At 36.9% G+C, this 25,697-nt stretch overlaps 1 protein-coding gene across 3 annotated transcripts in view; it reads right to left on the bottom strand.

Annotated features, from left to right (window-relative positions):
* PRRG1 (proline rich and Gla domain 1) overlaps positions 1–25,697 on the bottom strand; it is a 139,296-nt gene that overhangs the window by 51,517 nt on the left and 62,082 nt on the right. For all 3 annotated transcript variants that reach the window (XM_047844771.1, XM_047844769.1, XM_047844770.1), the window contains exon 3: positions 11,927–12,087. In XM_047844771.1, the coding sequence (XP_047700727.1) occupies positions 11,927–12,087 (161 nt within the window). The remainder of the gene's footprint in view (positions 1–11,926; positions 12,088–25,697) is intronic.

The raw sequence follows: 25,697 nt of genomic DNA, 5'->3' as shown, positions 1-25,697 counted from the left end.
GTAGATTTATAGCAAAGTTGCAATGACAGTACAAAGTACTTTCCTATACTCCTCAGCCAGTATCCACTAACATTAGCATCTTACATTGGAATGGTATATTTGTTAGAAATAGTGAACTAGGGGCGCCTGGGTGGCTTAGCTGGTTAGGCATCCAACTTCGTTCAGGTCATGATATCACAGTTTTTGAGTTTGAGCCCTGCATCGGGCTCTGTGCTAACAGCTCAGAACATGGAGCCTGCTTTGGATTTTGTGTCTCCCTCTCTCTCTGCACCTCCCCCACTTGCACTCTGTTTCTCTCTCAAAAATAAATAAATACTGGGGTGCCTGCCTGGGTGGCTCAGTCAGTCGAGCATCCAACTTCAGCTCAGGTCATGATTTCACAGCTTGCAAGTTCAAGCCCCGCGTCGGGCTCTGTGTTGACAGCTCAGAGCCTGGAGCCTGCTTCGGATTCTGTGTCTCCCTCTCTCTCTGCCCCTAACCCACTCGCATTCTGTCTCTGTCTCTCTCAAAAATAAATAAACATTAAAAAAATAAAATAATAAAATAAAATAAATATTTTTTAAAAATTTTTAAAAAGAAATAGTGATCCAAAACTGGTCCATTATTATTAACAGCTGATTTGGATTTCAGTAGTTTTCCCACTAATGACTGTGATCCACAATCCAATGCATACTGTGTTTATTTTTTTTTAATTTTGTTTAATGTTTATTTATTTTTGAAAGAGACAGCATGAGTTGGGGAAGGGCAGAGAGAGAGGGAGACACAGAATCCAAAGCAGGCTCAAGGCTCTGAGTCAGCACAGAGCCCTATGCAGGGCTCAAACCCACAGACTGTGAGATCATGGACTGAGACACCCAGGTACCTCAAATCCACACTGCATTTAATCATCATGTCTACTTAGTCTCCTCTGGTCTGAGACAGCCTTTTCCTCTTTTTCATGATCTTGCCAGTTTTGAGGAGTCAAGTATTTTAGAGAATGTCTCTCAATTTGGATGTCTTTGGTAATTTTCTCATGATCCCATCGAGGTTATGGGTTTGTGGGGAAAATACCACAGAAGTGAATTCCCTTCTCATCACATGATATACATCATGACATCACTGATGATACTAACCTTGATCACCTGGTCAAGGGAGTATCTGCCAGGTTTGTCCACTGTAAGTTCTTTCCCAGCACTTTCCATACTCTATTTCTTGGGAACGGATCCTTAAACCCAAGCTACACACAAGAAAGGCAGAGAATTAAGTTCTGCCTCCTAAAGATGGGAATATTTGTATACATAATTTGGAATTATTGTGTACTATGTATTTTTCTCACCTATTTATTTTTTTCACTCATTTATATCATTGGGGACTCTGATGCATTTACTATATGCTTTGGTTTATAACCCAATACTACATTACTTGTTACTCAAATTGTTCCAGCTTTGGCCACTGGGAGCTCCTTCAAGTTGGCTCCTGTGTCCCCCTGACATCCTCCCACTCTTTTTTTTTTTCTTTTTTAGCACTTTCTTACTTTCTAGTAATACAATATACTCCAATTCATCGTGTATTCTCATTGCCTCAGCCCTAGAATCAGCCATTCCCCTCAAAGAGTCGTGGTTTTTTCTTTTACTGGTGGAATAGTATTAGAAACCCGGATCAAGATGCTAGGTAGAACTATGCAGTTTTGACAAGCAGCCAACCTGATTCTTGTGCACTCTAGTCAACTCTAAGGACAACTATTTTGAAAAGTCAAGCACAAATAAACTAGAAATAATTTGTGAAGAAAAGTTCTGAAATAGATTTTTTAAAGAATCACTAATACTTTATTCATGTTAGCTCAAAATTTAAAGTTCTAACATGCAAAGCATCCTGATGGGCTAAGAGAAAGGAAAAAACAAAATAATGGAAGAGATCAAATAAGGATTCCTAAATAAAGTGACTGCAATTGAGCACCTAAAAACTAGAATAGAATTTATTTACTGGGAGCATTCTCTGTGCCAAGCACTAAGCTAAGTGCACAGCCACAAACCTAAAGCTGTAGGTATAATTTCTCCTTTTTAAAAGATACGGAAAATGATGCCTAGAAAGGTATAATGTTTGCACAAAGCAATACCAGTCAGTAGGTGGCAGAGTTGAGACACCAAATCAGGTCCGTGTCATTCTGAAGGCCAAGGATTTTGGCACAGAATTCTGATAACTACTGCTTATGTGAGATTCTGTGTGTACACAGGCTGTCTCTATCACATCTCAAATGCCATGATGGAAGGTCAGCTTAATCATTGTTTTATGTCCTGTGTCTGTTATATAGCAGGTACTCAGCAGATAAATCTGATTAAATCTGGCCAAATCTCTACATGGTGAAAATGAGAACCACAAAGTACATTTGCTTCCATTGTATGTTATAATTAGACTTGTGTTCCAAATTAGATAAAATATGACGAAAAAAACCCCACCCCATCCTACTGAAAGAATACTTCTAAATTAACACACTTCAGATTTGGGGATGATGAAAATAGGTATGAATAAACCTGTTCTGAGTAATAAATTTTAGTAAACAAAAAGATAGTTATTTAATAAGTAGTCTAACAGTAAGTAAATCACAAAAGTCAATCATTTTCTTCACTGTCGTAATTAATCAATCATGAACTTCAAAGATGAAACTGTGTTGTTCAGTGTTTCTTAATACAGAGCAGATCCTTCTTAACATATAACAAACACTGAAACAGATTAAGGATTAGAAACCATTTCTATTACACTATTATATAAAGAAGGAAAGGAACCTAACACCAATAAAAAAAAAACTTTTAAAATTAAGTCCACATGTATCAGCTAATTTGTGAATAAGTTTTAGATCACTACTTCCTATGAAATAAATTTATCTCATAATATGCCAATCCAGTTGTTCCTTCTTTCATTCATCAAATATTTAATTAATTCCTATTACGTGCCAGCACTGTTTTATATTGTAAGGACCATATCTATGACCAAAACAGACAAGAAATGCTGCTGTTATAAAGCTAACAGTTCTCAAGGGAGGGTAACAATAAATAAAAACAACAAATGTCAGATGGTGATAGGTGCTAGAAAGGAAAATTCACAGAAGGGGCAAGAGGTTGCAATTTAAGGTAAGATATGTCCTCATTGAGAATGTGAACTTGACCTGAGAGTGGTGAGCGAGCTCAGACATATCTATCAGGAAGAGGAAAATACAAGTGCCAAAGTCATGAGGCAGGACATGTTCTGTGTATATGTAAGGAGCCACAAGAAAGCCAGAGCAAAGTGAGTGAAGAGTGGAGTGTCACAGGAGATGTGGTAAAGAAGAAACTGCAGCCACAGTGAATGAATGGAATGGAGCAAGATGGGGACTGCTAGCATAGTACCTTCTGGGTGATTCTGAGTACTTCGACTTTTACTAACATGGAACACCATTACAGACAAGGTACTTTAAAAGATCACTCTGCCTTGCTGTTTTGAGAATCAACAACAAAAGGGGGGGCAATAAATCATACAGATGAGAGAGTGATGACTGGGATGTAAAGTGGTAAAAGTAAAAAGAGCTAAAATGTGGTTAGGTTCTGAATATATTTTCATGTTAGAACCAACACTATCAGCAGATGAGATGTGAATATGAAATAGAAGAGTCAGGAATAACAACAAGGTTTGGGGGCTTAGTAAAGAGATGGCTGGAAAGACAGTTACCACTTACTGAGATCAGAAAGGCTGTGGTAGAAGCAGATTGTTTTGGAAGGGACATGAATTTGTTTATGTAGAGTTTAAGGATTCCAAGAGGAGATGCTTAGTAAGCAGTCACATAGTTTTGAAGAGCAGGGTGGCCCTCCAGGATATAAATTTTGGAATCATTACCCTTTCAAGCCATGAGACTAGGAAACCCCATCAGGGGAGTGAATACAAACAGAACAGAGTTTCAAGACAGAAGGTAGTTGCTGGAGGGGGATGTGGGGTGAAGAGAGGTTTTTTTTAAAAGGCGTGTAGACTAATGAGAATGAATCTATCAGAGGGGAAAAGATGATGCTGGAAAGTGCAGAGAATTGCTTGAGCAATTGCTGAAAGAGTTTCGTCTATGTGCTTCAAAGAGTGCTGAAATGCAGCATCCTATCTCTATGCAGAGGAAAGGACACACAGAAGCACTGAGATGCATAATGGCCAGAAAGCTATGCATTAAAAATATTGTTCACCTTGAAAGCAATACAAGGGGTCAGAGGGGTAAGTAAGATATACAATTAACACATAAAAATCAATAGCCTACTAAACATGTATCTGACAATGGATTTGTATCTAGAATATATAAAGAATTCTCAAAATTCAATAATAAAGGAAAACAATCCAACTAGAAAATAAGCAAAAGACATGAAGGGAGATTTCACAAAAGAGAATATATCAATAGAAAATAAATATATGAAAAAATGTTTGACATCATTAGCCATTAAGGAAATGGAAATTAAAACCACAATGTGACATCACTATACACCTATCAGAATGACTAAAATAAACACCACCAAGTGCTGGTGAGTATGCAGAGAAACTGGATCACTCAAATATTGCTGGGGGAAATGTAAAATGGTAATCTGTATAATGACAAATTAGTTTGTCCGTGCCCTTAAGAGTTATATATATACTTACCACACAACCCAACAACTATATTCCTGGGGATTTACCAAAGAGAAATAAAAACTTAGGTATACAAAAAAACCTACAAACAAATATTTATAGCAGCTTTCTAAGTAATAGCCAATATTGCAAACAACCCAGATGTCCTTCAATGAATGAATGCTTCAACAAACTATGGTACATCCATACCAATGGACTACTACTCAGAAATAAAAAGGAATGCACTACTGATACATACAACTTGGATGAATCTCAGAAGCATTATACTGAGTGTAAAAAGCCAATATCAAAAGATTCCATATCATATTATATAATTCCATTTATATAACATTCTTGCAATGACAGAATTATAGAGGTGGGGAACAGATCAGTGATTACCAAAGGTTAGGGATGGTGGTGGGAGAGGAGGTATGTGACTATCAAGGGAAGATTTTGTGATGACAGAATTCTGAATCTTAACTGTAGTGGTGATGACAAGAATCTACCCAAGTGACAAGATGGCACAGAACTATATACACAGAATGTACCAATGTCAGTTTCCTAGTTTTGATACTGTACTACACTTATAGATATAACCACTGGAGAAAACTGGGTTAAAGTCTACAATGGGACCACTCTGTATTATCTTTGTAATTTTCTGTGACTCTATAATTATCTCAAAATAAAAAGTTTAAAAAACAGAATGCATCTGTGGAAATATAACTTTGACCATGAGATTTCTTAGGTCTCATATCAAAATAAATATATGGTTTGTTAATTTAATAAAGTCAATACCTATTCGGGATCTTTTGTGGTTCCATACAAATTTTAGGATGGTTTGTTCTAGCTCTGTGAAGAATGCTGGTGTTATTTTGATACAGATTGCACTGAATGTGTAGATTGCTTTGGGCAGTAGAGACATTCTAACAATATTTGTCCTGCCAATCCATGAGCATTAAATGTTTTTCCATTTCTTTGTGTCTTCTTCTATTTCTTTCATAAGCCTTCTATAGTTTTCAGAGTACAAATCTTTTACCTCTTTGGTTAGGTTTATTCCTAGCTATCTTACAGGTTTTGGTGCGATTGTAAATATGGAAGTTCCTCGAAAAAATTAAAAATAAAGCTACCCTACGACCCAGCAATTGCATACTACCAGGTATTTACCCAAAGAATATAAAAATGCTGATTTGAAGGGGCACATGCACCCCAAAGTTTATAGCAGCGCCATCAACAACAGCCAAATTATGGCAAGAACCCAAATGTCCACTGACTGATGAATGGATAAAGAAGATGTGGTATGTGTGTGTACACACACACACACACACACACACTACATGGCGATCAAAAAGAATGAAATCTTGCCATTTGCAACAATGTGGATAGAACTAGAGTGTTATTATGCTAAGTGAAATAAGTCTGTCAGAGAAAGCCAAATATCATATGATTTCACTCATATGTGGAATTTAAGAAACACAACAGATGAACATAGGGGAAGGGAAGGAAAAATAAGATAAAAACAAAAAGGGAGGCAAATCATAAGAGACTCTTAAAGACAGACAACAAAATGAGGGTTGCTGGAGGATGGGCTAGATGGGTGATGGGAATTAAGAAAGGCACTGGCTGGGATGGGCACTTGGTGTTATATGTAAGCGTTGAATCACTGGGCTCTACTCCGGAAACCAATACTACACTGTATGTTAACAAACTTGAATTTAAATAAATATATTTTTGAAAAAAGTCAATAGCCTAGCACATGAGTCTTCACAGCAGTTTTATTTGTAACAGCCCCAAATGGAAACAACCCAAATGTCCATATACATACAATAATGTACTACTCAGCAATAAAAATGAATGAACTATTGATATGTGAAATATGGATGCATCTGAACATAATCAATGCCAACTAAAAGAAGTTAATGCATGATTTCACTCATAGAAAAGTCTAGAAAATTTAAACTACAGTAACAGAAATCAGATCAATCACTGCCTGGGGTGGTGGTGATCCTGGGGAGAGGAAGGAGGAATTATAATGAGTCAAGAAGGAACTTTTGAGAATGATGCATTTGTTTACTATGTTGGTTGTAGTGATTCACAGTGTGGTTTCACAGGTGTGTGCATATGTTAAAACTTACCAAATTGTACACTTTAAATATTTGTGGCTAATCATAAGCCAATTTAACTTAGCAAGGTTTAAAACAATTGGTAGCTTACACATACACAAATAATAACCAGTTACAATATACCATGGAAAAGAACACCCCATGTATAATAGCAACAGAGTAATAATACTTAAGGGCCCACCCAAAAAATGTGCACAATTTGTATGATGCAAACTACAAAACATTCCTGCAAGACAGAAATGTTGATTTCAACCAAAAGAAAGAAATTTCCTCTTGGAGAAGGTGATTTAATATCTTCAAGATGTTAGTTCCCCTTAAGTTAATTTACAGATTAAAAGAAATCCCAATAAAAATACTGACAAATTATTTTTTCTGGATCTAGACAAATTAATGCTAAAATTTATATGAAAAAGCAGGCATGCAAGAATAGCTCACAAAACACTGGAAAAGAGGAGCATATAAGGGGAACTGGTTCTAATTTATACTAAAATACACTGAAAATCCTCTCTAATTAAAGCAGTGTGGTAATGGCATTTTAGCAGAATGATGGACCAATGAACTAGAATATAAAATCTAGAAATCAATTAAGTATATATTGAAATTAGGAATATGATAAAGGGTAACTAAAATCACTGAAGCAAAGAAGGATTGTATAAAAAATGGTCTTTGGACAACTGAATAGCATGTGAAAAAGATTATATCCATAATTCATGCCATACTCAAGAATAAACAGTGGGTGAAACAGAGATCTCAATGTCAAAACTCAAGTATATTTATAAGAAGAAACTGTGAATTCCTCTATCCCTAGGGTATAATTAAGATTGTTGACTATGATCAAAAATCTATATTCAATAAAATATGTGTTTAACTTATGGCTATAATGAAAATGAAAAAAAATGCATTAAAAACCCATAAGCAAAGTCAAAATATAAATGACAATTGCAAGCAAATATATGAAATACACATCACCAATAAAAACAAATATCTCTAAAATACTTTTTAGAAACTGAGGGGAAAAAAAGATCAGAAGCCGGATAGAAAAGTGGGCAAAAGACAAAGACAATTCACAAGATAGATATAAAAATGGCCCGTAAAACACATGGCAAAATATGCCACTTCACTCATAAGCAGAAACAACATCAAAATATCACATCTCACCCAATGACTTGACAAACATGTCAAAATTTTCTAGATACTCTCTGCTGTTAAGACTGTCATAAAATATATATATTTCATTCTCAAATATCTGGTGGGAGTACAAAATAGTACAACCCTTATTGAGGGCATTCTGGCAATATCTAACAAAACTACATATGCATTAACCCTTTGACCACCACTCCACTTGTAATTCACCCTGAAGATCCACTTCCAATAATGCAAAAATACAGAAGCACAAAATTATATATTACAGCATTATCTGTAAAGTACAAAAATACTCAAAACTAGTTAATACCCAAATACAGTTGACTGGTTGAATACACTGGCACATCCTTATAAGAAAGTAGTATACAGCTTCTAAAAAACAGAATAATCTCTGAATACATATGGAATGATATGGATGAATGAATGAATATAAAAGTTGTCCCTCTCCCCACTATGGTATTAGTATTATAATTCTGAAACCACTCTGTGTGTGCTGTAGGACTGAGTAAATGAGATAATATATTGATGTTATTGGGAGCCACGGTTCTCACTGTCAAAAAAACAGAGAATATCTCCATCTCATCTACAAATACAGAAAGAGGAAACAAATAAGAACCCTGAGGGGTACTGGAATTGGAGAGCAGCAGGATGAATCTGTAAGTTCACATTTTTGTACATATACATGTGTTTGTGATTTTTTTCCCCCAAGTTCTGGTGCTGGAAGGCCCAGAAGCAATGGTACATTCATAGCAATGAGAATATACTAGCTACTACATCTTGATTTCTAAATACTATTTCTAATAAAAGTAACCAAGGCTCCTCACAGAAAAAGCCAATTCCAAGGCGGGGGCAGGGAAGTACATGATCATCCTGGAACATTTTGCTCACCCAAAAAGTAAAAAAGTGCTTTAAAAAAATGATAATGTCAAAGAAGCAGAGAACCAGTCTGAAGAAACTTCCATTAGCCAAATATGGGACAATGTGACCAAAACATTGACAATAATGGATTATAGCTCTTGAATAAAGTAATCTTTAGGTCTGTATAGCTAGCTAGCTAGATTGTTCCTGCCCATAGTGGAATGTCAACTAACAAATGTACACAGGATGGAGTTAGAAATCACCACTGGAAACTGTAATTGATTCAGTCAAAAATCATCAATAGCAGATATTAAAACTAGTGGGCAGAAGTCTGATGAAGAACGGAAGACTTACATAGTTTCAAAGTATCTTCCCACTAAAGTTCTTACCTTTCCTTTAAAGGAGAATGACAAAGCAGGATGAAAACTCTGGCTTTATGAAAATGATAGAATACCTAAAATTTGTATTTTTTGATAAAAGATAATATCAAAAACTAAGTTTTGCTTGTTTTAAAAACATGAGCCAGTTTTTATTAAAAACTGCATGCTACAAAGCACTATTTATACTACAATACTACTGTTCTTTAAAAATTACCTGTGTATGGGGAACCTGGGTGGTTCAGTTGGTTAAGCGTCTGACTTCAGCTCAGGTCATGACCTCGCGGTTCGTGGGTTCAAGCCCCACGCTGGGCTCTGTGCTGACAGCTCAGTTTTCGATTCTCTGTCTCCCTCTCTCTCTGCCCCACCCCTGTCTGCACTCTGTCTCTGTCTCTCAAAAATGAATAAACATTAAAAAAATGTTTATTTATTAAAAATAGGCCAGAATATATACCAAAATTACAAAACTGATGATGCTAAATATTGAAATGATTTATTCATTTCATGTTTTACTATATTTTCAATTTCCCTACAATGAACATATATTAATTTTATAAGAAGAAAAAAATAAATATGTAAAATAAAACAAATAAGGACTAAGCAGATGCAGGGGGAAAAAAGGCAAAAAGAAATTAAAATCCCAATAACAGTGCTTTTGTGAGTGCATGATGGGATTATGGATGATGATTTTTTTGTTTGTTTTTGATTGTGGGATTTAAGTAAGATTTAAAAACTACTTTAAACAAATAGACAATCAAATTTAAAAATGGGCAGAGAATGTGAAAAGGCATTTTGCCAAAGATGACATATGGATGGCCAACAAACACATAAAAAGATGCTCAACATAACTCATCATCAGAAAAATGCAAATTAAACCACAACGAGATAACACTTCACACCTTTCAGATTGGCTACTGTCAAAAAGACAAGAAATAATGTGTTGACAAGGATGTGGAGAGAAGGAAGCCTTGTGCACTGTTGGTGGAAATGTAAATTAGTACACCAACTGTGGAAAACAGTATGGAGGTTTCTCAAAAAAAAAAAAAAATAGAAATATAACCCAGTAACTTCCACTACTGGGTATTTACCCAAAGAACATAAAAACACTAATTTGAAAAGATATACGCATACCGATGTTTGCTACAGCATTATTTACAATAGCCAAGATATAAAAGCAACCTAAGTGTCCAATGATAGGCAAACAGATAAAGAAGATGTGGTACATACACACACACACAATGGAACACTACTCAGCCATAAAAAAAGAATGAGGTCTTGTCATTTACAATAACATGGACGGAGAGGGTATTAAGCCAAGTGAAATAAGCCAGACTGAGAAAGACAAATACTCTATAATTTCACTTACATGTGGAATCTAAAAAACAAAACAAATGAATATACCCTTAAATACAGAGAACAGGCTGGTGATTGCCAGATAGGAGGTGGGTGAAGGGATGGGCAAAATAGATAACTGTATTAACAGATAAAAACTTCTAATGATAAAATAAGTTAAGTCACAGTCATGAAAAGTACACCATAGGGAACATAGCCAATGATATTGTAATAACAATAACTTTGTATGGTGGCAAAAGATGACCACACTCATGGTGGTAAGCATTAAATAATGCATACAATTGCCCAAACAATATGTTGCATACCTGAAACTAATTAGTACTGTATGTCAATTATACTTCAGTAAAAAAATAAAAACATAAAAACTGATACTCACAGTTTATCAATTTATACACTCTGTTTTTGCTATGCACACTGGAATACAACAATGATGCTTCCCTGATCCTCTCTCCTGGAGCTCCTTCCACTTACCTCCTGGGTCCTTTTCTACATAACAAAAGATCAAAACCCCTTTCATTAAAACTTCTGTATCTGCTGCTTCTAAGACATAAATGCTGTCCCTCTAAGCACATCTGACATCACTTACTTAGCGCCCAGTGTTATTTTCAAGGTCGGTGCACGGGAATGGATCTTTATATGCTGGCTACCTCTGGTAATGTAATTTCCAAGTGCAGAGCAGTTCCACAGAATTTACACCACTGCCGTTTGCATTTCCAGCCCTGCTCTCCTGGAAGAGCATGCCCTCTAGAGTAAAGAGTGGTAAAGAGGGGTTTTTCTTAAAGTGGGGAAGGGAGTTGAGTTCAAAAATAGATATGTCTTTTCTTTTGTACTACAAGTAAAAGATTTTTATTATTTGTAAAAAATGTTTTTTAATGTTTATTTACTTTTGAGAGGGACAGAGAGAGAGAGACAGAGCGAGAGAGCAGGGGAGGGGCAGAGAGAGAGGGAGACACAGAATCTGAAGCAGACTCCAGGTTCTGAGCTGTCAGCACAGAGCCCGACGTGGGGCTCAAACCCACGAACCATAAGATCATGACCTGAGCCGAAGTCGGACGCTCAACCGACTGAGCCACCCAGGTGCCCCAGGAGTAAAAGATTTTTAAAACCGTGTCAGCCTCTATTAGGTTCCTCCACTCTTTCTCACTGATTAAGCAGAGTCAGGTGATGATATCTATATTCTTCCCCAACAGAGCCTTGTGTGAAACAAGTGCTTCCCCCCTGCCAGGATGATCCATCTGAGCTCAGCAGAGTCCTGTGGAAACAGGGCCCTGGAAGACAGACCAACACACGGGGAAGTGAACCTGGCTCTGCTATCCACAGAGTATTCTTAGTTAGATGCCACTTGCAGAGTTCTTCACAAAGGCAGTGTGGGATCGATTTGTAATTGGTAGCAATGCACGCCATTTGGGAATGCAGACTGCAGACATCCATCCAAAAGGTAGGCAAAGCTTGTGAACGGCTCTTAAAAATTGCCAGTGTACTTACAGTTTTCTCATTATTTTCAAAAGCTTCTCTTGCTTCTTCAAATGTGCAGATTTCTTCTTTGCATTCACGCTCAATGTTGCCCTGTCTTATTTCTTCAAAAAGTCCATTAGCTCTTGGGTAGCGTTTCAATACTGAATTGGCTTTCTCTCCTGTGAGGAAAACTAAGGAGAGAGAAAATAATAAGCATAAAATTATAATTTAAAAAAACACGTGGTAACTTCATACACAAGGTGAAAACGGCTGGGTGCTCTTTAGAAACCACAGCCAACATCCTAAACCTCTTCCCGTGAGTCACCAACAAAGTAACATTTAGCTCCAAACCACCACCTCTGCTGTCTTCCTCATCACATGAGCATGTCCTTTCAGTAGCAGTTGCCCTGGGCAGGGACAGTGACATAATTAGCTGTTAGATTCAGACTTTAGCACATTCCTGCCAACCATCGGCGTTTAAATATAGTAATAGCGATTCCACTGCTTATATTCACTGTTGTAAGTAGATTACCTCCCGGGCATTCTGCTGTTGCACAGCAGCAACCAAATCAAAATCCAGTCTCCAGACTACCAGTCTTTGTCCCTCTAAATAAACCTAAATAAAGCTGCAACTGACCTAGCAACATAAACCCAGAGAACCCCTGCTTGTATGAAGGGAAGGGATGACAAAATAGCATCAAGAAATTAAGATAAATTTGGCCATAATTCATTCCAAGGAACACTAATTATTTTGTTCTAAGTACACTTAAAGTAAATATATTGTGATATTTTAACATATTTAACCCAATTTCACTGTCCCACAGAAAAAAAAAAGAAAATTCTTCTGCATAAACACTAGAGACATTTCATATATACACTCAAAATGCACATTTATGATACCCAGTAAAATAAATAAGGCACTAGTTATATGTATACTTATGGGGAATTATTTCTATTTTAACATATTCATTTTATTTTTTTAATTTTTACATTTATTCATTTTTGACAGACAGAGAGAGACAGAGTGTGAGCAGGGAGGGACAGAGAGAGAGGGAGGGAGACAGAGAATCGGAAGCAAGCTCCAGTCTCTGAGCTGTCAGCACAGAGCCCGACGCGGGGCCAGAACTCACAAACCGCGAGATCAAGACTTGAGCCAAAGTCAGATGCCTAACCAACTGAGCCACCCAGGTGCCCCATACATATTCATTTTAAACTATACTTCAATTTCACTTTTCTAAAAGTGTCATACTTGTTCATATAAATAAAATGCTACAAGAATTTAATCTCTAATGCAAAGAAATCAGAAAACTCTCTAATCTTACTGACTTCTAACATAAGAGAAGGCATATTACAGATAATTTTAAGATATTAAAGAAAAGTCTATATTTTACAAAGAACATTTTGAAGTAAATGAAAAATGAAAAACAGTTAAGTGCTCCTTTAAAGATGGCAACAATAGGGGTTCCCAGGGTGGCTCAGTCGGTTGAGCATCCAACTCTTGATTTCAGTTCAGGTCATGATCTTGCAGTGTGAGTTCGAGCTCTGCATCAGGCTCTGTACTGACAGTGAGGAGCCTGCGTGGATTCTCTCTCTCCTCCTCTCACTCTACCCCTACCCCGCTCACTCTGTCACTCTCAAAATAAATACATAAACTTAAAAAAATTGTTTTTAAATGGCAACAATAGCAATGAATTTAAGGTTTACCTCATTATAGAAATGTGTATTTCACTTTACAGAAGATATGGATTCATTACTTAGGATTCTTCAAAGTATCCAAATTGATACCAGATCGAAAACTATGAGCTGGCTTTCATAAGACTTTCCTTCCTTCTACACCTCAGAAAGATAACTATCTATAACAATGAATTATAGAGTCCTAGAATATCATTAAGAAGAAACTGTAAAAAATAAAAGTTGTGGCAAGTGCTAGAAATGAAACTAAAAGGGTGTTCTGAGTTGGAAAATAGCAGTGAAATTTTTTAGCACTACTTCTCACAGTGGCAGCATGACAATTCCCTGCACGAATTAAGTCATACAGATTGCTGGGCCCACCTCCCAAAGTTTCTGATTCCGCAGGTCTGGGGTGGGGCTAAGAAGCTGTATTTCTCGTAAGTTGCCAGGTAATGCTGATGCTGCTGTCTCACTACCATAGTCTGAGAACCACTACTGAAATGTGAGCTTCTTAGAAAACTAGTTCTGAGGAAGGTGTTTATGGAATGTTGGGATTAACAAATTTAACAAATCTGTTACTGTGTGACTTTTGAGGGTCCTTAATATATATTTAATCTGTATCTGCAAATCTCCAAAAAAGGAATACATTTGTCATATTTATTTGAATACGGGCTCCTCTGAGCCCTTTATCAAAGGACATTTCACTGAATTAACAACTTCCCAGCCATTGGTTATGCCCTCTGAAATGACATACAATTCTCTTCCATGTAACAGATCACCTAATACATGAAGATGGTAAATGATTTCCCCTGAAGTTTCTCTTTTCCAGGAAAAACAGGTCTAGTTTCTTCATGTGTTAGGCACATAAAATGGACAGGAGTCTCTGAACTATCTTTATCTCATAAAATACAGTGTCCTACACTCAGTGCAATACTCCGTAACATTCCTTGTTTTTAAACACAATGTATTAATACAGTCTAAGATATCCCTGGCTTTTGGGACAGTTTTCTTTAAAATAAGCCAATCAATCAACAACAATGTATTTTAAGATTTTTAAGAGAAAAAACTAAATTCTGCTCAGAGAAAACTTTCTTTTATGCTATCTACATGGAAAACGGGGTCAAGGAAAGCAGGTAACTCTTGTAGCCAGAAAGCAGGCTAATTCAGAAGGTTAAACAACTAACTGTAAGTAAACCTATAGTAGGACACAGCTCTTCTAACCCCAGTCTAATCAAATTACCAAGAACATGCCACAAACACATTCTGTGTATTTCTTGTACTGAGAGGCAAAGTAATATAATACTGAGAACTCTACAATAAGCTGGCGAGTAAAGTTTATGTTACTTGCCAAATCTGGTCAATTAGAAGATACTACCTGGAATAAGAATCTGACCCATAGGAAAGACACTTATAGATTAGTTATGTCTGCCATATGCTAGGGAACAGAAAATTGTGGTAGGGCCTCATCAAAGCAATTTGGAAATCTAATGAACGATACCAGAATTAAGATTTTTTCAATGTGGAAACAAAATAAAGGAGAAGGTGGCAGCTTGGACCTATAGGAGAAGATCAGACTATCTTTTCCGAAAATACTGGGCATTTCCTGTGATGCAAGGGATTGTATTTGGACTTCAAAAACTAAGGCAGTGATGTTTAAAACTAAAGTTGATCACTTCCCTCTGCCTCCTTCTCATCAAAGGGTGTGAGTCAGCCCACAGCTGTCCAGAATCATGTATGCCTGTATCAGAGATTAAATAATGTGACAAGTATACAGAATGAGAACACAACACTGAGGTGTTATTCAAACATGTAATTTTCTCATTAAAGGAAATAAAGAAAAACCTAAAATGTATTCTTTAGGTTCAGCTGGGAAAAAGCCTTACTAAACATTTAAATGTAAGACTGACACATTCACACCCACCAAATAAGTATATTTATCTTAAAAATGTAACTACTTTTTCATGATTTCAAAACTAATAGCTCTCACCTGTGCTTTCTCTTCAAAAGAAAAGAATAAAAATAAATGAGAATGGCTCATGTAACTACCTATATTACTGCCTTAAATAAAAGAGGTAGTTGTAGAATATATTTCTTAATGCATTGTAGGATACTAAAACTGATTATTTTAATGCCAAAAATCTTTAGCCAAGTGCAGTCACGTACAAAGATTTCCTGAAAAACAGCAGATGATAAGGCCTGAAAGTTAAGAACCACCTTTGAAAAATCTCTACTCCAATTATCTAATCAGTTCTTTCACCTTGGGTCTGATTTTGCTAAAGGAACCACTATTTAACATTACAAATGTTGACATTTTTCTCTTAGGTGAACAAAATTCTTTTTCTTAGGAAATATTTAATGAATACAGACTATGTACAAGGAGATCACAGCAAGCTACAAAAATGACTAGCAGAGGCCTCTGTCCACAAGGTTCTTCAGTGTAAACGATAATGAAGATAAAAGAGATATACCAAGAACTCTAATACAAGACTAACCATGGTGGATGCTCCTCAAGGTGAGAAAGCAGGCATAGTTCTATTGGGTAGGTATGTTTAGATGACCTAAAGGACCCCTGCAAAGCTTTTTTGGTCTGGCCTTTTAAGGACTGGTAAGATTGGGATGTGCAAAGATGGTGAGGAAAGACATCCTAGGAAAACAAAACAGTGCGAGGGCTTGGAACTGAATAAAACAAGGGACATAAATAAGGAACAGTGAGTGGTCAATAGGTGCAGAGTGTAAGAATCAAAATGGGAAGTGAAAAATAAAATTGGAAATGGGGGCCAATAGCCATATCATGGAGGCACTTAATATTAAGCTAAAATATTCAAACTATTTGATGGCATTCAAGATTTTAGACCAATACTTCATTACTTAGAAAAATGTATAAATACAACAGATTTATGGGTAGGTTGAAGAGAAAATTCAAGGGAGAGAGGCTAGGTAAGAGGCTGCTGACAAGAGACCAGACTGAGAAATAATGAGGCCATGTGTTAGAATGGTGGCAACAGGAATGGAAAGAAGGGGAAAGATAGGAAAGATATGGCTATTGGGCAATTTCTTCAGCCACTACACCTACCATGCACCTTATCCCTCCATTCAAACCAAATCTTACCATTCTCCATTTGTTTCATGCCTAATTGTGTACTAATATTTCATCTGCTTAATGAACTCCTATTCTATTCAGATGTAACAGCCTCTAAAAACTTTCTCCAGGTTCTACTATCCGCGTCATTAGACAGAGGTGCTACAGACTCTAGGTATTTGCATATAACTCAATTACAGCAAGTAATTAAACTATATTATTATTTTTGATATGCCTATCAAAACTCAAGACTGTAAGCTTCCTGAGGGCAGAGTCTGTGTATTATTAGTATTTTGATCCAACCAGTCTTTCATAATACCTGGTAAAGAACTTGGTAAGAATAGAATTTGATAAGCGTCGAATAAATGAAAACGCACAAAGGGAGGAGCTTTAAGACTAAGTCACTAGAAGCTGAGAAACCATGGGCTGTGTCTCTATGAAGCAGCACTGCAAACGTAATATATGATTGTGAAATAAATACATTTAGGGCAAAGTTTCTAATGAGACAGCACTTGAACATCCTTTTTTAGCAAGAGAAACTATCGTTTGAAATGTATAGGATACTTCTATTTATGCTCCCCTTGGAACAACATTTTTTGTTCTGAAATAATCATATGATTTCCCCTAATAGTTATGTAGAAGTGGAGTAGCTAGACACATACTGTTTGGGGAAGAGGGCAAAGCCAGATGCTTCTTGGTTTGGCAAGGAACTAGCATACTGGTACCCAAACTATGCACCAAGGGCCCCGAGGGTGCTGCAGCAAATTCATGGAGAATGAGCAGATATTTTGTATTTCTGAAGGAAATGCATTGATATTCGAGATCTGTTGCACATCACACAAACTACCAGCTTAAGGTAGTTAACATTTTCATCATTAGATAGTTCCAATATTCACTTCCTTTGTGAAGATGGATTTTCAGCTGTGGTTAAAAAAACATACTGTATGAAAAATCAATATGGAATAGGAAATGGAGGTGACCGTATCCAATACAATTCCAATGGTTAGGGAAATTGGACAGTGCCCAAGAGGCACACACATCCTATAAGTAACTGCATGCCTATTTAAAGTTGAAATAAAAATATTCCTTTCTTGGGGCGCCTGGGTGGCGCAGTCGGTTGGGCGTCCAACTTCAGCCAGGTCACGATCTCGCGGTCCGTGAGTTCGAGCCCCACATCGGGCTCTGGGCTGATGGCTCAGAGCCTGGAGCCTGTTTCCGATTCTGTGTCTCCCTCTCTCTCTGCCCCTCCCCCGTTCATGCTCTGTCTCTCTCTGTCCAAAAAAATAAATAGACGTTGAAAAAAAAATTAAAAAAAAAATATATATTCCTTTCTTTCAATTTAGGTATATTACTTTTCCAAATGGCTACTAAGCTGTCAGGATATAAATACTTATTAAGTTGTTTGGACCTAATTACTTAATAAATGGAATTATCAGGCATTTATTTCAACCTATGGCTGCTATGAAAAAAATCACTCTGACAATTAAAGGCACCATAAATTCAGAAAGTTTGGGAAATTCCAGCCTGGAGACACATGGAATCTTGCCATTGGTCTCCCAAATCTATTAGGCACTCCAAGCTTAAATGGGTGGGGAAGTTCCTTCTCTGAAGAAGGAAACAAAGATCCTTTGGAAGATTCAATGTTACAGAACCTCTCATATAAATTACTCATAAGATTAACATCACTAGCCACATCACTCAGTCGTAGATTATACTAAGTTAGCTTTTCCTCAGTTAGCCACCCTGGTTCTAGGAGTCTGCCTATAGAAGAGACCAGAGATATAAAAACTGAAACAACAAGGTCACTAAATGGCTGAAACACTGGGAAATCAGGCCTACTGTATTATGGAGTGGGCACAGGTAAGTGAAATGCTACATAAAAAGGTTCGCTTTTCATTTTCTAGCACTGCTAGAAATTACTGCCAGCCCAGCTAGGGCAACTTGTGTCTCAATTACTGTGGTGATTCCTTTAGTGTCCCTGGAACTGTTCTGGGTACCAGAAAGCCTGGTTTAGGTGCCAGGGTTTTGATGTAAGACTACATACTAGCAACAGTAGCAAGAAGATCAAGAGTAACAGAAAATGGGGACTTTGCACAAACTAACCTAGCATTCCATTATCTTTTCTTCAATGCAAGAGTCAAGACCTACTCTTCTAGACCTAATGTGTAATCCTAGAGTTCTTAAATTTCCCGTGGGAATGGGGTTTGACAGGGAAAGAAGAAACATTCTTGTATTACCAGGGGCTGTGGTTGTTTGAGTAACAAATGTGATCTCACTGGTATCCCAAGCTTGTTCAGTGGTGGACATCAGTTCCACATTTATAAAGTTAAGAAAAAGTTGTTAGAGTAGACAGCTATGTGAGAAAAGCAAAAACCCTAAGCTTGCTTTCTTCATCTGTGAGATTGAAATAATAGCACCAATCTCATAGTTATAAATGAAGTCATGTACATAAGATACTTTGCTCATGGCTTGGCAAAGAATGAATGCTCAATAAACAGTAGTATGACTTGTCACTGTCACAGTGGCAGTTAATCCATAAAAGGAAAAACAAGAGATCTGCCAAACTGATAATAAAAATACAGTCAGAAAATACACAATAAATGAATAAGGATAGGGTTAACTTGCAGGGAATCCGAATGCTTAACACTAGGGATGCCTGGGAGTCTGGTCTCCTAGGTCAAGTTTGAAATGAAATGTACTAGCTTTATAAAGTGCTGTTTTAAGTCTGAAACTCTCTTGGAGGCACTCAGCACTAGTCTGGACTGTTTATTAAAAATGTACAGATTGATGGTTTGCATCTGACTTAACTAATTATGCAGCCTACTCTCAGCTCTATGATCAGTAGAGTAGCAAAGATTTTCAGTAAACATGTGCCTTGGCTCCCCAGAAACCAAGGTTATCTTAGACATATCTTGGTGGTTCACAATTGAAGACAAAGCATGTCCTCTGTGACTAAAGATAGCCTTAGGAGCCATTTTTCTCCTTCTGCACCATACCTTTAGCCACTATTAAAGCCTTATGAGAATTTCATAGGTTCTTCCAATTACCTAATGTTGCCTAGTGGCTACAATATACTTTTTTTTTTTTTTTTTTTTTAATTTTTTTTTTTCAACATTTATTTATTTTTTGGGACAGAGAGAGACAGAGCATGAACGGGGGAGGGACAGAGAGAGAGGGAGACACAGAATCGGAAACAGGTTCCAGGCTCTGAGCCATCAGCCCAGAGCCCGACGCGGGGCTCGAACTCACGGACCGCGAGATCGTGACCTGGCTGAAGTCGGACGCTTAACCGACTGCGCCACCCAGGCGCCCCTACAATATACTTTGATGATTAATAAATATTTGGGAAATATCATGAGATTTTAAAATTTCAGAAATTCAGGGCACCTGGGTAGCTAAGTCGGTTAAACATCCAACTCTTGGTTTCAGTTCAGGTCATGATCTCATGGTTTAAGAGTTCGAGTCCGGTGTTGGGCTCTGTGCTGACAGCGTGGGGCCTGCTTGGGATTCTCTCTCCCTCTCTCTTTGCCTTTCCCCTGTGAGCACACACACACACATGCACGTACTCTCTCTCAAAATAAATAAACTTTAAACAATTTTTTCAGAAATTCTTCAGAACATAAATTAAGGTCTATTTCTAGTCCTTATTTATAAGGATCTAACACTTGTAACAAAATCATAAGGAAGCACCCTTTACAATAAGTTATATGCTTGCTTTTATTAACTTCAAGTTTGATCAAGTGTACGCAGATAGCCTATCATTATTAGAATTTTAACAACAGAGGTGTGTGGGGGGCTCAGTCAGTTAAACTTCTGACATTGGCTCAGGTCATGATCTCATGGTTCATGGGTTCAAGCCCCACGTCACACTTTGTGCTGATAGCTCAGAGCCTGGAGCCTGCTTCGGATTCTGTGTCTCCCTCTCTCTCTCTCTTTGCCACCCCTCTCCTGCTCGTGCTTTGTCTGTCTGTCTCTCTCAAAATTGGATAAAATTAAAAAAAAATTTTTTTTGAGAATTTTAACAGTAGACCACAATGAAGCTCTTAAGGCTAGAATAAGAAATGAAAATTAAACACAAGGGGCGCCTGGGTGGCTCAGTCAGTTAAGCGTCTGACTCTAGGTTTCGACTCAGGTCATGATCTCAGTTTGGTGAGTTCGAGCCCTGTGTCAGGCTCTGTGCCGACAGCGTAGAGCCTGCTTGAGAGTTTCTCTCTCCCTCTCTCTCTGTCCCTCCCCTGGCTCACGCTATCTCTGTCTCTCTCAAAAATAAATAAATAAACTTAAAAAAAAAAAAAAAGAAAATTACACACATGACATACATATATATGACATATATATGTCATATATATATATATATATATATAAAGAGTATAAAGAGTACATAAAGAGTATATATATAAAGAGTATCAGGAATAGCTATAACAAAATATACTGAATAATTATTTTCTATTCATTTTGAGGTTATCTGACAGTTCAGGTAGCTATTCAATATTTTACATAATCCTTGTGATAGTAATATATCATTTATGCAGAAAACACTCAAATAAACTTAGTCTCATGAACTCAGAAACAAGAGATGACCCCTTAAGGTCTTACATTATAATTTATCTTATGCTTTACCTACAGGAAGCCCCAGCTCCCTTAGACTCATCAAGGATCAAATTATTCAACCTTCATCCATAAGCCTGACTATGAGACTTGAAAGCCTCACTGCACATTACAGCTAAAAGGTAGAAGGGGCAGAGGTGAGCTGAACTAGATCAACACACAGACAGCAACAAGAAGTGAAAGCTGATTAATCTGAAGGCAGAGGAAAAGAGAGAAGACCCTTTGAGGGTTAGAGTAGGTTCTAACCACCTCCCATATTAACAACTCCCAAAGCTGTGAGCATCAGTGATTATGTTTATAATGAATCTGAGTTACTAAGAAAGGGCCATATGATGTTCATATTGTTTAGGAAGGAAGTAGATTATAGGGTCTGTTTTAGAACTAGTTCCATAAAAAATGCTTTTTAGAAAGTTTTTTTTAACACTTATTAAAAAGGTAAGCAACAGAGATCTGCAAAGTCTATTTATTCTAATGGAAAGTTTGTTCCTAGACCATGTCTGTAAATGTTGGCACACCAACGACTGAGTCTATAATAGATCCACACACTAACCAGGAAGCTGTTTTTCTTTTCTGAATGAATCTCTAATATCCTGTTTAGTTGTGAATTTCTCATAAAAGACAGAATATGCTAAACCATCCACTTTTTTGAGCTTTTCTGTTTGTCACATAAAAATTGTCTTTTGAGACAAACTTTTTGAAGCCAATATCCATTTACCACTTTCAGCAACCGTGTACTGAGACCAATGAAACTGCAGCAAATGATAGGAGTGTGATATGGTGAAAAGGTCCTTAATTTGTACTCAGAATATGCAGATTCCTGTTTCAGGTCCAGCACTAAACTGGCTACATGATTCTGAATTTTCTTGCTTAATTTATCTGGGCCTTTCTCCTAATTAGTGAAGCTAAGGTGTTGTATATGATTTCTTAGGCTCTTTCAGTTGTAACTCTGAAGAATTTTATAACTGGAAAGGTTTTTGTTGAGTAGGAATAGTGTATCTTATCCAAATCCTTTTGAGATATTAATACGCTATTTACAGCCAAGCAAACACCATCCCCCCCCACACCATAAGTATGTAGGTAAGTAAATAAATAAATAATAAGAGAAAATCAACAAGGCATGCTCCCCAGCTAACCCCGTGCTCAGGTTTATATAAAAAAATAATCAAGTGTCATACTCATAATTCCTTGTTTTCTTGTTTGCAAGCCATTTTGTACTATTATTTACTCAGTTGGGCATACATACAATGCCTTCAAGGTTTTTTCTGGCTGAAAAAGGTATTAAATGGTATTTCTTATCAAAGACTGATGGAAATAACTTTCCCTAGGAAAACAAATTCCCACATTCCAAAGTGACATTTCACTTACTAAAAAACAAAATTATGCAAACTAAAAAGATGCCAGACCATCTTCCTATTTCTTGATAAGGTGAAAAAAATAAAGTGTTTCCCAATTGTACTTCACCTCTGTAACCTATCTGTAGAATTTAAAGGTTAATTTTTTTCATAGCAGGTAGGTTTATAATTCAAAATTTGTTGTATGGTGGTGTTCATGTACCCAATAAAGATATCACAAATGTACAGCTTAGTTAGAATGGTATGTAGAATATACATGTTTTCATGGAAATTAGGGAGCTGAAACCCATATAAGAAATCAGATATTTAAAAAATAATTTGAAGTGACAGGACTGAGCTAGTCAAAGTGGGAAGTCTCAGGGTTTGAGAGAAGAAATAATTGTTGCTAGTATCTTTAATATCCCGAAGCTGCTTCTTAAGGACAATGTGGTGGTTATAATCTGTACCTAAGACTTGAAAAAATATGTATCTTTGTGCTTCCGGAGGTATGCAACAAAATGCCAGATGATAACAGGCAGGTTTCCGGGAATAAGTGTGGAGCAAATGCCAGAAATGGATTTCTATAAAAGAGAAAACAACAGAGGTAATGTATGTCTATAAAGTCAATATTCTTTAAAAACAAAATAAACATGGTTCTCCCCAGAGTGAGTCTTACTAACTCAATATGGTTTTCTTAAAAGCCAAATTTTACATCATATATTCAGATGTCTCTTGTCCAATGATTTTATGTATTTTCCTTAGTGTTTTATTTATTTTTTAAGAGAGAGAAATAGAGTGGGAGTAGGGAAGGGGCAGAGAGAGGGAGACACAGAATCTAAAGTGGGCTCCAGACTCCAGGCTGTCAGCACAGAGCCCAACGCAGGGCTCAAACCCACGAACCATGAGATCATGACCTGAGCTGAAGTCGGACACTTAACCGACTGAGCCACCCAAGCACCCCAATGATTTTATGCTTAATAAGGAATAATGAGATACAGAGAAATGGTAAAACAGATTCTCTCACAAAGAAATGTAGAAGGCCAAGTTTTCTTTGAAGGAATTTTATAATTTATAGCTCCTTCTTATTAAAAAATTCTTCATGAAATGGTAGATGGCAGCACTCAAGTCAAAATTAAGCACACAATCAGGTGAAATCATCAAAACAGAAGAATTCCAAAGATAGGTATTTCTCCTATCACTAACGTCTTGATTGTATCAGCAAGAAGATCATTGGTTTTAGTGTTTACACTTCTTACAACCATAAAAATTTCTTTTTAGTTTATGGATTCTATCTACATTGATTACAGTTCTGTCCCATATGGAAGAATATGGAAATAACTATAACTTATAATCACCATTTAATGGGAAAAAGAGATGTAGACAGAACTCACCAAATATGAAATATGGTATTAAATACCTGTGTTATAGTGAATGCTTTACAACTTGTCAACAGACAGTGTAATACCACCCATGTGATAGTCGGCTGTAATCTAGACTGTAGGAGTGGATAAGTGTCCTAATAGAATACATTCTACAGTTAATCAAAAAGTCACATTTCAGACAGCAAAGATTGCATTCAGCTACCTTTTTCTTCTGCCAACAACAGCAGAGCATGATGGATTTAAGAAACAGACTCTCAATGACAAATTAGTGCCTTTGTTAATTAGCACATAGATTTCAGAAATGAGTTTTTACTGGTGAAATTAATACTGTTTGTATGTGAATTTTCTCTAGAAATGAAAGCAGAATGCAAACTTTTGCTTTCTCTATCTGAAGGGGAGGTGCTACATACCAGGAGCACTTTGTTTTCTTCCTTTCCTGTAAGGTGGCTCCTCAGGGACCCTTTAGAAAAGTCGGTGCTTCACTGAGCATACTGGAAACCACGGACCCATTTCAAACCCTTCATGTTACTGACAAGAAAACTGAAGTCCAGAGGTTAAGTAACTTACCCAAGGATACAGCTGCTTCATTATAGAACCAGGGCTATACCTTGGTTTCTAGAACCATACAATGCTCTCCTTTAGACTCAAGTTACTTCTATGAAAAACATCATAATATGTGAGTTATGGCTTATCTCTAAAGATTTACTTTCCTTTATTCTAAACCAGTGGTTCTCAGCCCAGGGCAATTTTGCACCCCCAGGGAACATTTAGCAACGTTTGGATACATTTTTGGTTGTCACAACTTGGAGAGGAAGGAACCACTGGCATCTAGTATGGAGATGCCAGTGATGCTGCTAAACATCACTAAACTGCTGCTAAATGTCACTGAGTTGTACACTTTAAAAAGGTCACTTCTGTGTTACGTGAATTTTGCCTCAAATGAAAAAAATGTCAATAGTGAAGCCTAACTTATGTACCAAAGGTTATTTTCTTGTTAAATAGGTAAAAGGCATCAAAGACAAAAAGCATCAAGCATTACAATGAGATGTTCTGTTTTGTTTTGTTTTTTAAGTAGCTTGACCCTTCGATAGTTAACTCATTTTCCTAGTGGGAAAGACTTGCCAGGAAAAAATAATGGCTGTTGTCAACCCCAAGCAGATCTGTATTACTGTTATAAAATTATGAAGATAAGGGTTTACGATAAATTGGTGACATCATCTAAACTGCAGAGGCATGAATATGCTACCGTAATAAAGAGACTCTGAAATTTAATATAGGCCAGAAAATGAAATAATTAATTGTCTTTAAATGTGTGCCTTTACTTGAACTATAAACCAGGGAGCTGTGAAATAAAATTAGACACTACATTAAGAGACAGTCACTTTACAAGGCTTGTCAGTTTGAATGTTCATTCTCTGTTTGACAATATAGAGCTGTATGCTCAGAGTTAAAGTTTAGGATTGGCCTCAACTGAACAGTAGTTCAGCACTGAATCCAAGAGCTTAGAGACAGATATACTGTGGTAGCTGTAAACCATCTTTCCGTCCACTAAGTCTTGATAAGTGGGGGAACATCTCTGGGTTTCTTGGGGTAAAAGGAGCCAAGCACATCCAGGGACCCAATGAAATTATGCTGCTACATTTTAATAAAAAAACAGAGACTGTAACTAGCACATTTGCCACTTTTTTTTATAGCACAATGATATGTTCATGTATACTAGAACATCAAGG

This window comes from Prionailurus viverrinus, chromosome X, assembly GCF_022837055.1.
Source record: "Prionailurus viverrinus isolate Anna chromosome X, UM_Priviv_1.0, whole genome shotgun sequence".
Classification (NCBI taxonomy): Eukaryota; Metazoa; Chordata; class Mammalia; order Carnivora; family Felidae; genus Prionailurus; species Prionailurus viverrinus.
This window is presented reverse-complemented; position numbering and strand designations above follow the sequence as displayed.